The 16,535-nt window shown below is 40.3% G+C and overlaps 1 protein-coding gene across 4 annotated transcripts; it reads left to right on the forward strand.

Moving 5' to 3' along the window:
* Positions 1–3,571: 3,571 nt before the first annotated feature.
* Positions 3,572–15,305, forward strand: CCT8 (chaperonin containing TCP1 subunit 8). 4 transcript variants are annotated; one of them, XM_052793811.1, is made up of 16 exons: positions 3,572–3,684; positions 5,347–5,437; positions 6,057–6,136; positions 7,332–7,481; positions 7,753–7,933; positions 8,664–8,725; positions 9,416–9,553; positions 9,992–10,170; positions 11,137–11,203; positions 11,286–11,373; positions 11,484–11,599; positions 12,867–12,938; positions 13,141–13,305; positions 13,742–13,861; positions 14,295–14,421; positions 15,070–15,305. In XM_052793811.1, exons 1-15 carry the CDS (start codon positions 3,625–3,627, stop codon positions 14,385–14,387), a joined length of 1,662 nt encoding a protein of 553 aa, XP_052649771.1. In that variant the 5' UTR covers positions 3,572–3,624; the 3' UTR covers positions 14,388–14,421; positions 15,070–15,305. The 4 variants fall into 4 exon arrangements, with proteins under 4 accessions (XP_052649771.1, XP_052649769.1, XP_052649770.1 ...); XM_052793809.1 differs by having other exon boundaries at positions 14,295–14,393; XM_052793810.1 differs by having other exon boundaries at positions 14,295–14,386.
* Positions 15,306–16,535: the final 1,230 nt, after the last annotated feature.

The following is a 16,535-nucleotide window of genomic DNA, read 5'->3' on the forward strand; positions in this document are numbered from 1 at the left end:
TTTAAATGGTGTAGACGAGTAGCTAAAAAAAGATCAAGGCCAAGTCAAAGTCATGATTAGCCAGTGAGTACCAAGTAACTCCTGATTATAACAGAAAGAGATGTTTTAGTGATTGTTTAATACAGATTAATATATATGCATATTGTATATATTCATAATCACAAACATACATATGTATTTTAGCTTTAGTGGTATTCTGACTTTAAAAAATGTAGCTAGCATAAGCTTCAATAAAAGCACTGTACCAACAGGGCAGTTCCAGAAATATTTGAAGATAGCATAAGGCAGCACTGCCACACAGAGACTGCTGCCCTGTCTCCCTTCATCTTTCCTTGTGCCAGGCCAAGATTTTGCACAGCCATGTAGTGAGCCGGAAAGCTGAAAGCTGGCCAGGCTTCTTTTGGGTTAGTCTTAATGCAGATCTCTTCCCTAATCTGGTTCATCACACAGGCGCACAAATGTTTGGCAAGAGAGGATTTGAGAGAAGGGGAAGGAGAATGCATAGGTGAAACAAGCAGCCAGAGATGGGACTGCCTTTGTGGCCACTGTCCCTTGATTAAAATACTGGACCTGGAGTGTGGAATTGAGCAACACTGACTTTATGACTCTGCAATATTATAAGTAGAAACAAACATGGGTAAATTTACTTCTCCAAGCAAAATCAACACTTAGGAAGAAGCCTAAACTGGAGTGAACCGGACAGCTGAAGTGCTGAATAAGAAGAGTTGAATCTTTCACCCCCAAATTGCTTATTTTACTCAAGCAGAGTTCACTTAACAAGAAGCACCATGCAATACTGTGATGGTTACTGTTGGCCTGTGTGAGCTGACTTTGCTTTTTGCTGTAGTTCCAACATTATGCCAGCTACATTTCCTGTATATAATCACTTGAGAGATTAATTAAATAACAGCATTTTAATTATTGAAGACTCAGAACGGGAATGTCACCTTCTTAGTAGGATGAATGCTCACAAGGTTAACACACCACATTGCCAGGCAATAATAACCCTTGATGTAATTTCTGAGCTAACATTTACTAAGTTTCTGATGAAGCGAGTGCTTTGGAGAGGCCATCCCTGAAAAATCAGAGAACAGAGTTCAGAAGTTATGAAAAGATAAAAATTCAGCCTTTCTTGTTATGGAAAGGTTATAATGAATGTAAACTTGAGAAGTGTTTGTAATAGCAAAATTCCATTTCTTTAGCATTCTACATACTATTGCCTTGATTCCTCTGTTATTTGTCTTGGTGAAGATCAAGAAAGGAGAATAATACCAATGTATACCAATGAGTTCAGAAACATTTTTTAATACAAATCAATACTGTTTGGGGCATCATAATTTAAGTCCAGGTTGGCAATCCACCTAGGCAAGTGATAGGATCCTACAGGAAAAGAGCCATGGGCTTCGTAGTTGAAGACTGCAAAATTTCCAGGAAGCCATTTCATCATTTAACCATTCTATTTCCCATCTGGAAAAAACGCACTCATGTTAAGTCCTGCAACAATGAGGTAGCTACATCCAGGTGATTCCATTGAGAATGCAAAATATACAGTAAAAAAATGACAAAACTTTTAAGTGTTGATGAATCACTATAGACTTGACTGAGGTCATGCAGGGTATTAGTCACAGAGTTGAAACGCATCCTGCAGTGACTGATCAGCAGTCTAACCACTTGAACCATCTTTCCTTTCTGCCCTAAAATGAGTGTCTCTGACTAGAATGTATTCAACTATTGATATACTGCCCACGACTTCATGCTCATGACTATGAAAACTCTTCTGCATTGACTTGGGAGCAAGTACCTCCTTTGATGTCTGTGGCTAACAATAGATTACAGAAGTTGCTTTATAAAATACAGTTTCTGGTGTCTTGGCTGTAGAACAAGATGAACATTTCCTTCTTTCCTAGCTGCACTGTGGTGCGGACACATTGGAAGAGAGAAGAGAAAGATAAATGGTGTTATGCCCCTACGCCAAACCCCAGCACTTCCATTTGGAAGTACCCACACTCTTGGTCATGATAGTCAGGGCTGAATAGGTTCCGTCTTTGCTGCAGGTGGCATCTGCCTCTAAGTACTTCTAGCAAAACTGCATACAGTTTTTTTGAAGTTCATTCACAGGGTGCTTTATGTAGCTTTTCTTTCTATCACCACTCTTTTTTACACTGCCACAATGTGTTACAAGTTAAAACTGATTGAATTTTAAGAATTACAGGATAGTAAAACTAAACCAAGTGTGTCCTCTTGAGGTTGCTTAGGCAACACATATTAAGGGATTTAATTAACCTTGCAGGCGGCCTATCTGTGATGCAGAGGTGGAGCAGCTCAGCCTCTGCTGGGTTACAGGCTCAGATACCGCGTGGCCTTAATGCAGCAGTATTATTTCTAGGGCCTTGAAGTTCTTGTCTTGAATCAGTATGTTTGATTTTGTGTGGCACAGAAGCAAAGTTAATAAAAGTTAGCAAACCTAAAGCAGCTCCATATAAAAGCAGCTCCACTGTCTCCTGGCTGGATCCTGAGCTGATCTCTCTCAGCTGCTTGTAGAGATGTCAAGGTAAACCTCCAAAGTACTCTTCAGCATGTCCTGTAGCATGCATATTACTTGAGATTACCCTGGATAATGAGGACTTGATTGTACTTAGTCTTCCTATCAGTACATTTTGCTTCCATTTGAACAAGTCAGGTATGTGCTAAATGCAATACCCAACTGGAGTCTGCAAAGTTTTATGACCAGTTTTTGCTATCCGTGGCAATGAAGGCTGTTCACTGTTTCCGGGACATGCATCACTAAATGTACTTGGAGAAATGCCTGGGATACAGTATGCTGAACTTGACAGTGAAAGAAAGACTCTGAAGGAGCCAACACCAGCCACCGCCACAATACCGCTCATCGCTTTACTACACGGACAACTCCTAGGAAAGGCCACCGCCACTCGGCACCCCTGACAAAAAGAGGTGGTGAGTTGCACATAGTATAATTAATCAAGTAATGCTATCTTACCCCTTTCAGAAAAACATGAACTGGGCTCTTTTGCTTTTAAATAAATGCCATAAATGTTACATAAATACTGTAAAAGTGAGATGAACCATCGACTTTGGTTGGTTTCGTTTACCTAAAGCAAAACGCACAGCCACAGGACAAGCCAGTCACCCCTCAAGCCAGCAATCTCTAAATGCTTCCCGTTCTATCAATCTTCACTCTCTTTTAGAAACTCAGAGGCCTTTACCCGGCGGTCAGGCTGCCGGCTAGGCGGCCTCAGCCGGGACTGCGGGGAGAGGAAGATGTCAGGCGAGATGGTGTTTTACGGGACCCGGCTTTCAGGAAACCCACCCGGCTGAAGAGCAGGGCTCCGCCGGAGCCGAGAGCCGAAGTCCGCGCGCCTCCCACCACCCGTTCTGAGGAGAAGCAGGAACACCCGCCGGCCGCCATCTCCTTGTGCCGCGCCGCGCCGCGCCCCGCCCCGCTCCGCCCCGCCCCGCTCCGCTATCGACCTTCCCTGGGCGCAACTTGTCTAGCCTGCGGCCAGCTCGGCTGCCTTATCGCGCCTGCGCGCCCCCCCTCCCCCCCCTCCCGTCGTCCCCTGCACGGCGCGGCGCGGTGCGGTGCTTGGCCGGTGCGGAGCGGAGATGGCGCTGCACGTCCCCAAGGCTCCGGGCTTCGCCCAGATGCTCAAAGAGGGGGCGAAGGTGAGCGTGGTGCCGGGCAGGCGCTCTTGCCTCAGGAAGATGGGGTGGGGAGGGGGGGAAGTCTCAGCGCGGCGGCTCGGGGAAGGTTCTGGAAGGCCGCCGGGGCCAGGGGGAGCCTCACGCTTCCCACCCCCCGGCTTTGGTTCCCCCCGGCTTTTGGCCGTTGCGGGGCGGGGATCCGCCCCCCCGCCGCCGCTCAGCGCGCGGGCACGGGGCGGTGGAGGGAGGAGGGCGGCGCCTGGTGCACGCGGCCTTCGAGAAGGCTCCGCCGGGGCCGGCGCCGCCGCTGCCCGCGCCCGTCGGCGCAGCCCCCGGTTCTCGCCGCCGCGGGGGTGCTGCGTGGGTTCCCGGGGGCCGGTGCTCCCTCCCGAGCTGTGTGCCCGGCTCGTGCCTCGGCTGTGGAGACGATGTCAGGAAGGCGTTTCGTTCGGAGAGCTTCTGTAGGCCGTGGTCGGCAAAATGCGACCGGGCCCTGTAGGTTTAGCTGTTCAGATGTGTGTCCCCCGCTTGTTCTGTACGTTCCTTGACGCCTTCTCTGCTGCCGTGCCCGTAAGAAAAGTGCCTCGGCCAGCGCTGTAGAGTAATGTACTATTTTCCATACATTTCCTTTCCGTAAATCCGTTTTCATTGTATTTAACATTAACGTAATGAAGATTTTGATAGTAGGCAAGGGCTGTGCCTGATAGAAGCTTTCTTTGAAAAAGTGGACAGAAAGCAAGCAAGGCGGTTTTTTTTTTTTCAATTGCATGGGAAAATAAATGGAAGAAAATTTCTGATTGCTGCTACTTAATAGAAAGGACAGTGAAGTTAGCAACTCGGAAAGCCCTCTTTTTTTTTTTTTTTTTTTTTCCCAGAATCTTCCTTGGAGACAAGGAGTGGCACATGCCAGGGGCACGGGGAGAGCAGGGAAACAAAGCGGCCTAGATGCTGGTTCTCTAATAGAGAATTCAAGGCCAGAATAGCAAGAGCAGACTTTTACAAAACAAGGAAGCAGGTGGCACTTTGAGATGTTTGTTTTGTCTTTAGAGACTATATATTGTTAGAGAGTACTTTTGTCCATTCTCTTATGGGCCACACAGTACGTTTTACCCTGCCCTTTCTGGGGATACCTCCTTTTCTTAAGGCTTCCAAACTGAAGCCAGGTTGATCAGCTTCTCAAACACAAATATTTTATGAATCTTTCAGCTTCTGAATTTTCAAATCACACATGTTTGAACGTACAAGTGAGTTAAATGAATTTTGTGGAATACAGAGTTGTGAATAAAGAAGCTTGTACAAAAACGCATGCTTACAAAACCCTTGCCTCTCTTCAATCTGATATTGGTTATTTTCTGTTTTCCTTTGGCATGCCACTAACTTTTTTGGAAGACTTAAGGGATGCAAACTATATTGAAAATTGAGTCACTGTTCAGATTTTCTGTTCAGAAGCTTATCGTGCCTGCTGAGCTGCCTAGTTGAGAAGGAGTACACAGTAGTTTTTTTCTCACTGTCTTTGGGTAAGGTTTAGTTTCTGTTTAAACTTTAAGTGAAATACCAAATCTAAATTAATCAAAAACTTTCATGGACTCAGTAGATTATTCATGCTTTGATGAGAAATGACTAGTTTATCCCTTTCTTTTTTGTTAGAAAGCCTAATTCTGAGCAGAACATTTTTCTTTTTAGCATTATTCAGGACTAGAAGAAGCTGTCTATAGGAACATCCAGGCATGCAAAGAACTTGCTCAAACCACCCGTACAGCTTATGGACCAAATGGTAAATAAATCCTAAAATTTTTGTAGTGTTTTTGAGCAAAATGTTATGTTTGAAGACTAAACCTACCTTGACTGTTTGTTTGAAGAAGCAACGGTTTGTTTCTTGAGGAGACACATTGGACTTGCTCTAGAACTCTAAATATAGTCTTTGTGGCTATACAGATCAGACTTTGTTTGGTTAGCTCTTGAGTTATGCACAATGTACCTGCCTTTGCCAGGTTTTTGTACTAGTTACTGTGTCCTCTTTGCTGTCTTACTGCTATATGGAAGACCCACAAAAATTAAGGGAAAGAAAATAACTTGGTAGATAGTCATAATGAACATAACCATACCGTGTCTGGTCAGATATACCAAAACAAAAGGTGTTCTCCAGCATCAATTAATTAAATGATTTACTAATATTTTTGAAGAGAAAACTGCTTATTCAGAAACTATTGATTTCTCCTTAATGTAACACGCTCCAAAGTGCCATTTTGTAAAAATCTTTTATGTTCTTAAATTATAAATAGGGCTAGTGTTTTAATGTGTGAGATACACCTGAAAGTTATGAAACGGTATCTGTGTACAAAGTGATGTTTGCCTAATGAATGATTTTTAATTTTTTTTTTCCCCTTTGTTAGGAATGAACAAAATGGTTATCAATCACCTGGAGAAGCTTTTTGTTACAAATGATGCTGCTACTATCTTGAGAGAGCTGGAGGTAAGTTTTCTTGCTCCAGAAGATGTCAGTTGTGAGCTAGTGTTTCTGTTCATGGGCTGCTATGGTTCTGAATATTAATAAAGAAATAGATGTCACCCTGTCAGATAATTTATGTATGTCATTTTGTAAATCATTTACATTTTTCACTGCATTTGAGTAAAGTCAATGAGCTATATCCACAGTGAGGAGTAGAAATCTTTTGTAAAGCAATATTAAGTAGTTGCAGGAGATGCTTAATAATTGCCTACTTTTTTTCCCCCCCAAACCAGTGTAGATTTAGAAGAGGGTATGTCTAGACAATACAGTGTTTGGAAAACTCTGAAATAGCTGTTGTGTTAATCTCCCAGTGTTGGTGGTTGCCACTTTCTCCTGTCTGCTTAGAATACATTAACTGGATTTAAGAAGCTTGAGGATATAGCAGCATCCTCCTGTGAATACAGTAAAAGTGTGGAAAGACTGACCTGTCCTAACTTTTTCTATCAAATTTGTATTTGTATCACAACACAAATAATATTTTACTGAATTCTATACTTACTGATAGAAATAATGTAACTATTTCCTTACTTAATGCATTGTGTTAGTGTTTGGTATAAGTAGAATAATGGTGGAAGTCTCAGTTCTGTTTTTAAAAAATAGTCTGCGGACTAGTTACTTAATCTAATGAGTCTTGCATGTTACTTTCTGGGATAAAATGACAGTTGCTTTAGTTATATGCAAGAATACAGCATTTTTATTGCATTTGTTTTGAAAGAAAGGGAAAGCAGTGCAATCTTTAAGCAGAAAAAACACTAGAATTAAACTGTGATTTAGACATCTATTTTGCATGTTACACATATGAATTCAGCTTGGAGATCTAAACTTCAGGCAGCTTTCCTGTTGCAGAGCTTGATTATGAAGCCACTGTATCCTGTAAAAATAGCACAGAACCAGTATCAAGGATGCCTAATTCATGTTGTAGGGGGAATGTTCAGTTCTCTGAGTTTATTTTATTTTTTTCATAATGTTTGTACTTTTGCTTGTTAGGGAAGTTAGCCAACTAAGATAATCTGTGCTGCTTTCTTTTCGAATTTTGTACATTCTTAGTATCTCTAGATACAGTTTGAAATAAAAGAGCTTATACTGGATGCAGAGGAAAAACCTGGAACTGTAGTCTAGGTGGGATATTAGTAACTAAGATGTGTAACTTCTTTTAAAGGTCCAGCATCCTGCTGCAAAAATGCTTGTGATGGCTTCCCACATGCAAGAGCAAGAAGTTGGAGATGGAACAAACTTTGTCCTTGTTTTTGCTGGAGTTCTTCTGGAGTTAGCTGAAGACCTTCTGAGGATGGGGTTATCAGTCTCAGAGGCAAGTTATATTGTTACTACAATTCACATCGCTTGAATTCAGATTGCCATTGGTCAGTATTCTTGGGTCATGTTATGAATCGTCTGCTTCCTTCTGAACTAATGTTTTAGTGACGTATGGAAGAACAGTATATGTTTTGCTGGTTATGATTGCTTGCTTCCCTTGTAAGCTTTTGCATTTGTTAGTGTTTTATGGCCCTTTGAAAAGGAGATGGAAGCAGTATGAATGCATAGTGAAATGGTGTAGTGAATATTTATTGTTTGCTGCACAGGTGATTGAAGGATATGAAAAGGCTTGCAAGAAAGCCCTAGAAATTCTTCCAGATTTGGTGTGCTGTTCTGCAAAGAACCTTCGAGATGTTGAAGAAGTGGCATCTTTGTTGCACACTTCAGTGATGAGCAAACAATATGGCAATGAACATTTTTTGGCAAAGCTTATTGCTCAGGCCTGTGGTAAGTGGACAAGAACAGATGAATGCATGCATCTAAAAAACTGAATAGGTTTGCTTATGATAATTACTAATGTCTTCATGGAAGATAAAAGGTATGGTTAGTTTATCAGGTTGAATTGGATGGAAAGCTTTAGCCTCTGAAATGAGTATAACCTTCTTTCTCGTTTTGAACTCTTCATTGACGTTGTGGCTCAGGAAAGGTCTGTGTTTTCTACTAAACATTTATAGAACTAGCTTTCTAGTCTTTTTAAAGCAGAACCCCATCTTTCTTCCTCTTTTTTATCATGTGGAAGATGTATTACACTTCAGGTAAGCTGTTACTAGTCTCAGCCACAGAACAATGGAAGCAGGACTGTAGTTGTGTTGTTTCCTCCACTTAGTTTTCCAAGAAAATACTTTCATGTCTAGTTTAAGTGTTTTTTCAAAGTATTCTGGGTCAGACTTCGCTCTTGAATGTAAATGGATATTTGGACTTAATTAATTGAGCAGCCTGAATAGATATTGCTTTCTGATTACTACATTGTAAACACAAAATTTCTGTTTCTCTTGATGCAGGTTATTAGCAGATTATAACTGCCTTAAATGTAGGCAGGCATCTCAAACCATTACATTTTAGTACTTCAGAAAAACTCCAGGCATTATTTATGGTGTCGTTGTTCTACTTTATTCATTAAGCAATACAAATTCATTCTTTTTTTTTTTTTTTTTCTCTTTCTTTCTTCACCAAACAGTTTCTATTCTTCCTGATTCTGGTCATTTCAACGTTGATAATATCAGAGTGTGCAAAATTGTGGTAAGTTAGCATGTAGCTAGCTTTGCTGTATTATTAAGGTAAACAGTTCAATGAAAGTTAATTTTTAGATCTTTGAACTTTGAAAGTGTCTTTTCTAATCTCTGTTGTGTTGTGGCATGCGTAATAAGTTTTGGAAATTGGTGTTTACGTTCCTTGTTTAGTGCCGAGTAGCAGCTTTCAGAAACAAAAATCATTAATATTGAAAGTTTACCCTAAATCAGATACATGAACTTAAATTATACACAGGGATGTTGATTGCATCTTTGTTATAGAAGCAGTCATAAGATTAGGCTAAGGTGCAGGGTGCCGGAAATGTAGCGGTCTAATCTTGCATTCTTTTTGTCAGGCCTCAGTATGGTATGTAGGTTTGGAACAAGTTTATGTGTAGTATGAATTTCCCCCTGTGTTTTTTACTCGCTAGTAAATAAATAACAAGTTGAGCACAGCAAATGAATGTCACAGGCCTTAATCTGGACCACCAACTAATCTTAAAATGGGAACCTGTAAGACAATGTTTGATGTTGCTAAGTCAGCTTAAGTCTTATTTCTTTATGCTGCAATGAAAACTTAGGTTGCTACATTCAAATGAATGTAAGGACTGCTTTTCATAAAGGGTAATGCAACTTTCTGACAGTAAATGATCATATTATTGATATGATATATTCCCCCATTCCATTTCTTTCCTTTCAGGGTGCTGGTATCTCTGCTTCCTCAGTACTGCATGGCATGGTTTTTAAAAAAGAAACTGAAGGAGATGTTACTTCTGTCAAAGATGCAAAAATAGCTGTGTATTCCTGCCCTTTTGATGGTATGATAACTGAAACTAAGGTATGTTAAAGCTCAAAATAAATTAGATAGCTATTTATGCTCATGTGCTCTTATTTTTAGACTTAACTATAAATATTCTTGACACTTGGTGATTGAGATATTTTTGTTAATATTGAGTTCACTAGTTTAAAAAAGTTGATAGAAAACGTCTGAACCTAATTTTGCTATACAGGGTTTTTGGGGTTGGGGAGTTGTTACTGGTTTTGTTGGGTTATTTGAGCCAAACTGTGATGGAATGTCTGAACCTCAAGGTTGTCTAGAAATGCTAGAATTGCCCTTTTTTGGACTTGTTTTCCCCATTGCCTGGGAAGGGTGGCAGTAGTATTAAAAATAAGATGACTTGACGTTTATGGACAGGTTGGGAGACAAAATCATTTGTCAAAAACTTTTAGGCATGTAGTTAATGCTGAATTGTTAACAGTGTATGTGTTTTACTAGGGCACTGTACTTATAAAGAATGCTGAAGAACTGATGAATTTCAGTAAGGGAGAAGAAAATCTAATGGATTTGCAAGTCAAAGCTATTGCTGATAGTGGTGCAAATGTAGTAGTAACAGGTGGCAAAGTGGCAGACATGGCACTTCATTATGCCAACAAATACAATCTTATGTTAGTCAGGTAAGTACTAGAAGAGCATAAAAGCATCTGACCTACCAGGTTTATGAAATGTACTTGCCGTATTGTCTTTTGCCTCTCAAGTGAATTAGAAAGAAAATATTGCAGACTATTTGGTCTTCTAGTGGATCAAAACCTGAGCTGTGATTTGGTTGTTTCGTAGCTTATGTTTCTTGATAGTATTTCACCTCTACATAGACAGCTAATTGGGGAGTTACTTGTGTATGTGATACTGTTATTCTGGTTTAAGTGCCTTTATAGCACAACTGAAATCAAGAATATCAAAATTTGTGGATCTAGTAAAGAGGGATGTGGCTTCAAAGGCATATAAGACTAAACCATAATGGTTCCCTCCTGGTCACAGTTCTCATGTGATGTTTTAGCAATGATGAGATACACCTCCGTGCATCACTAATGTATTGATGGATGGAAGAACTAATTCTTAATACTTTTCTGTCATTTTTGTGGACCTTGAATCTTCGTATCTATAAATAAGGCATGTTTGTACATCCTTGAATTACATTCTGCACATCATAAAGTCCAATTACTAGCAGCAGCTCTCAGGTCTCACACAAATAAGTGGTCCTTTATTGAAAGCTGTAACTTTATTGGTGGTATCCAAAAAGTTTGAACTTTGGAAATGGAGCATGATACTGTAATCTCTTGCATAACAAAGAAGGATCATTTTAGAGGTGTTGTAAACATCAGTTCAAGTCTTACGCACTAGAAGATGAAGTTTGATAATTTCCATGTATTTGAACTACTTAACTTGTTTTTAAATTCTTAGAAAATAGTATTTGCATGGCTTCCCTGAAAATAGAAAATTATAACTTGAAAAAACAGATGAGTGGATTTTATAACTTGATGCAGTAAATTTTGATAGATGTCATTAGTTTACAAAATGCTTCCAGGTTAAGAGAATGTTTAATCGTATGTGTTAACATTTATTCTGGAAACTTGCTTTTAAAGGTTGAATTCAAAGTGGGATCTGAGAAGACTGTGCAAAACTGTTGGTGCAACAGCCCTACCCAGACTGGTATGGACTTTTCAAATGAGGAGCAGAAGGGAGAGAGACCTGATGAGCAGGTTCATCTCTTAACTGTTGTTTTTCTTTCCAGACTCCCCCTACTCTAGAAGAAACGGGTCACTGCGATAGTGTATATTTGTCGGAGGTTGGGGATACGCAAGTTGTTGTGTTTAAGCATGGTACGTATGTTCTTTAGAACTCCTAATGCTACTGTTCTAGAAGTGTGATGTTCATATGTGTTTTTCATCTAACAAACTTAATTCAGTAATGCACATATCTGTCTGAACAGAAAAGGAGGATGGTGCCATTTCTACTATACTCATTCGTGGGTCTACAGACAATCTGATGGATGACATAGAGAGAGCAGTGGATGATGGTGTAAATACTTTCAAAGTACTCACAAGGGTAAGTAACCAGAACACTTCAGTTATCAAAACTGAGCTATGGATCAGTTTGAAGCAAGACTCAGGCTTGCTTTGTGCTCATTCGCTACAAAGGCTGTAGCAGATATTTACATTGTTAGCTTAGGAGCCCTTTTGAGGTGTAGAGGGCTGTGTAGAGAAGGTAGCTGCCGACATCCTTGTGAATACAGTGTACATAAAAGAAGGTGCTCAGCATGTACTGCATGCAATTTTCCAGTAATGAGGTGAGTTCTTGAAGATAGATTAGTTTTGCCACTTTCTAATGACAGTCAGCTCTTTGTTGACTATTTCCCTAAATGTTTTGTAATGTTCCTTGGAAACCAGGCACAGAATAAAAGCCAGATAGCTTTGTTTGTCACTGGGGATCAGGAGGAACTGACTGGTTGTCACCAGTGAACCAGCAATTTAGTTTGCAAGACACACTTCCTCCGCATACTACAGAGACACTTTATAGATGGAAGAATTCAGTTCTTCAGAGTTTTTTCTGAACAGCTTTTGTGGACTTGAATACTCTTTTTTTCCTTTTTTTTTTTTTTTTTTTTAAGTGCAGAAGGAAATGTTTGTGTATTTACTCAGAAGGTGGCATGCAAAAAATGTTAAACTTTTGTTTGACGCTTAATGTCTGGTACATACCAACACGTGCACATTGATTTAGAGTACAGAAACAGCCATAGACACTGCATTTGATTGTCTCCAGGAGTTGTCCTAACTTCTGATCTATGATGATTACTTTTCTTTTTAAAAGACTGGGAGTTCTTAAGTGATGTTGGTTTGCCAAAGGATATACAAAATGCTTAATTTAAGAACAAAACAAAACAAAAACACTCAACACCTTGTGATACCTGTTGACATATTAAACTTAGTGTACAGTAGATTGGTTTCCTGCAAATTTCCCAACAAGTTAATGGAAAAGATGAGAAAATCTAGGAGTTCTATTATTAGTAAGCAAAGAGCTGAAATTACTTTTTTTAAAACTAACAAACAAAAAAACCTCAGACACAAAACCCACTGCATTATTATTTTCTTTTTTACAAAAGAAGCTATTTTTCTTCAAAGACATTTGGAATGAATGAGTAAATTCTGGTGAATTTCTCTTACAATGCATGTTTGTTCTGAAGCGGATTCTTAGTAAGTCTGCATGGGATAAAGTTCTATTGCATTCTTCTTGATAGAGGATATAAATTCTAGAAAGTAAAAATTGATGTGATGCTTTAAGCAAAACTTTGCATTTTGGGATGGTCTGTTCACAGGATAAACGTCTTGTTCCTGGAGGTGGTGCAACAGAGATTGAATTAGCCAAGCAGATCACATCTTATGGAGAGGTATAGCAAATGGGCTTTTTGACTTTTTATATACACAAACATATATGTACTTAAATATATATGTGACTTACAAAAATATATACATATTATTTTATATCAAAATACAGATGTGTATTAATGCATATAAATCAATTAAAAATGTGGGGGGAAATACCTCCCTAAGGTTTTTGAAATGCTGATGTGGTTTTCAACTTCACTTTAGACTTGTCCTGGGCTTGACCAGTATGCCATCAAGAAGTTTGCTGAGGCATTTGAAGCCATTCCTCGAGCACTGGCAGAAAACTCTGGAGTAAAGGCTAATGAGGTCATCTCCAAACTTTATGCTGTGCATCAGGAAGGGAATAAAAATGTTGGATTTGATATTGAGGTACATAGTCTCTCACATTAGTTGGTGCTCTGCAGTACAGGGTTATATTTAAACATACTTCTATCAGTATGAAGTATTTACAGATTAATTGAAATCACTGAAGCTCTGTGTTGCACAGTCTAGAAGAATAACTTCTTAGAATTGTAATACCAAAGTGGGTTTTTTTCATCAGCAAGCGGTTAAATTCAATGTAGTATAGTGGCCTTATGTAGGAGGTAAAGTGAGATACTGAGCTAACGTGTGATGGAGAGTAAGCCTTTAGTAATTACTTATTTTGTCCTCCTGCTAATGGATTAGGAATGAAGGTTTTCTGAAGAGAGAAGATGAGATCAGAAGAGTGATAATTTGTTCTAAATGTGTAACCTTGAAAACCCAATAATTTGCTAGGTAGAAGCCTGAGAAAGTTTTGAATAATGTTTTTCCCCCTGTCTGATAGGCTGAAGCTGCTGCTGTGAAGGATATGTTGGAAGCTGGTGTATTAGACACATACCTTGGAAAATCCTGGGGTATCAAGCTAGCTACAAATGCAGCAGTAACTGTCCTAAGGGTAGATCAGGTAAGCTTACAAGTAACTTGGGTGCTGAACTGAAACCTTTAACTCAGCGTGCAGAACACTAATGCAAAATATGTGAATCTTCTAGGCATGTAAGGCATAAAAATAGGATACTTGAAAACATGGTTTGTTTATTTCTGAAAGCCGGGAAGCAGTTTGTTCAAGAGCTGGCAATGTTGCAATGTTGCTGCTTCCATGGGAGAGCTATTAATGTTTCTTTTCTTTTAAGATTTCACAGTTGATACTTGTATCCAGAAAGTTATCCTAACTTCTGTAGGAGCAAGATTTAACACAAGAAACCTTCTCTCATATATTGTTTTTACATGAAAATCAAACTTTTAGGAAAAACGGAGGTTATAATTTTAATGACAAATCTTAACTTTATATATCTTGTGGGACTTTAGCAAAAACATATTTGCATGTAAAATTTCTGTAGATTATTATGGCAAAAACAGCAGGCGGTCCAAAAGCCCCTAAGCAACAAGGACATTGGGATAAGGATGACTGGAAAGATGAGCCTGAAAAATAGTATGCAGTAAGCTCTGTTTCTCTAGCAGAGAGAGGTATCTGTGTATGTGAGTGCATGCATGAGTATATTGACAAGCATATGGCAGATGATATCTTTCTTGAGGACATGTAGTGCTGCTGTCTTACATGTGCTGGTTGCTACATTTTGTATTTGTGCCTTTGCTAACAAATTTTACACCTAAAACTAAATTTTCATTGAAGGGATGACAAGCGCGGTTTTAGTTTTACCTTACTTGTCACTATAGCAAGTGCAGAAAACAAGCCTTTAACATGGTAGGACTATTGGACTTTATGCTTTTTGAAGTGTGATGTTTAGACTCAATAATTCAGAACAATAGCTCTGATAATTCTGCTTTCTGTAGTGTGCATCCTGTAAACCAGTCACTCATTAGCCTATTTAAGCACTCACTTTCTGTGGACTAACTGAAGTCTTAATTTGCATGCAAAAATGAGGTAAAAGCCATTTTTTTTGGCTCAGCTTCTGCCATTTTCAAGAAAAAATAATTAATTTGTGAATATCTCAGTTAGATGGGTAATAATATTTACTGGCTTAGGTTCAGAGTAGGGAAACTGCATGAATTCAGTGAATGTTGACAGTCAGCATCATAGGGCTGGAGTAAGTAAGGCTGGAGTAAGAGTCTGATTCTAACCTTATCTTTTTCTACTTCCCTATTGTCTTCAAGATCATTATGGCAAAACCAGCTGGTGGCCCTAAACCTCCATCAGGAAGGAAAGACTGGGATGAAGACCAAAATGATTGAACAATTTAACTGTACTTCTTAAGTGACATGATTATGTGAGTTTTTTAATATTGCAGTTGGAGCCTGTCACACTGTTTTGCTCTATTGCCTTTAAGTTATGAACTGTGTCCAATGGAGTGCAGAACTTCAAATAAATGTACTCACTGTTAAAATGTTAACTGTCATTTTATTTGGACTTAGCATGACTTGGTTGTTCCCAGTATGTGAATAATGCAGGTGCATGTGTGGGGATGACAGTGTGTGGGTGTGGGGGGCTGACCCTGGCTAGCTGTCAGATGCCCCTTACTTACCAGGACAGAGTCAGAAAGTAAGTTGAAAAAGCTGATGGGTTGAGATAAAGACAAGGAGGTCACTTGCTAGTTACTGTCACAGGCAAGATGAATTCAACATGTGGAAAATTAATTTATTGCCAATTAAAAATAGAGTTGGAGGGTGAGAAACAAGAACAAGAACTAAAACACCTTGTTCATCTCCCCTTCTTCCCAGGCTCAGCTGTACTCCTTCATTCCAGACTCCTCTACCACTTCCCCTACCGCATGGTGCAGGGAATGGGGGTTGTGGTCAGTCCATAACAGCTCCTCTCTGCTGCTCCTTCGTATGCATGCTTTTCCTCTCCCACAGGGTGGTACCGTCATTCATGAGCTGCTTCAGCATGGGGCTCCTCTGTGGGTTACAGTCCATCAGGAACAACTGCTCCTGTGTGGTCCTCCCTGGGCTGCAGTTTCTGGCAGGAAAACCTGCTCCAGTCTGGGCCCCTCACCACAGGCTGCAGCTTCCTTCAAGGCGCACATCCACCTGCTTTGGCCTGGGGGCTTCCACAGCTGCAGTGTGGAGGTCCAGCATGGTCATCTCCATGAGCTGCAGGGGGCAGCCTGTTCCAGCGTGGTCTCTCCAGGAGATCCCTGCTGGGGCACCTGGAGCACCTCCAACCCTGCTCCCCTCCGTGCCCGCAGGGCTGTTTCTCACACTTTTCCCCTCACAGCCAGGCAGCGTTTTGCCCTTTCTTACACAGGCTTTCCCTGAGGCTCCGCCATGGCGGCTGCGGGGCTCAGCCATGCCCTGCGGTGGGTTGGTCAGAGCCGGCTGTGTCCGGCTTGGGGCAGCCCCGGCCTCTCCTCACAGAGGCTGCCCTGCAGCCCACCCTGCCAGAGCCTGGGCACCTACAGCCAGTACAGTGGATGAAGGAGCTCATAACCTCAGGAAAGCATGATCTAACTGTTGCACTCTTTGTGCTCTTAATTGTGCTCCTTACCCAATATCAAGTGTAAAAAGTCAAATGAATATTGAAGTAATTAAGTATGGCAGCAGGTCTGTAGTCTATGCCTACATTCATTTTTGTTACATGCATCTATTTCATCCTCACCCTTCAAGAGTCTCCATGCTCTCAA

The sequence above is a fragment of the Harpia harpyja genome, chromosome 8 (assembly GCF_026419915.1).
Source record: "Harpia harpyja isolate bHarHar1 chromosome 8, bHarHar1 primary haplotype, whole genome shotgun sequence".
In the NCBI taxonomy this organism is placed as follows: domain Eukaryota; kingdom Metazoa; phylum Chordata; class Aves; order Accipitriformes; family Accipitridae; genus Harpia; species Harpia harpyja.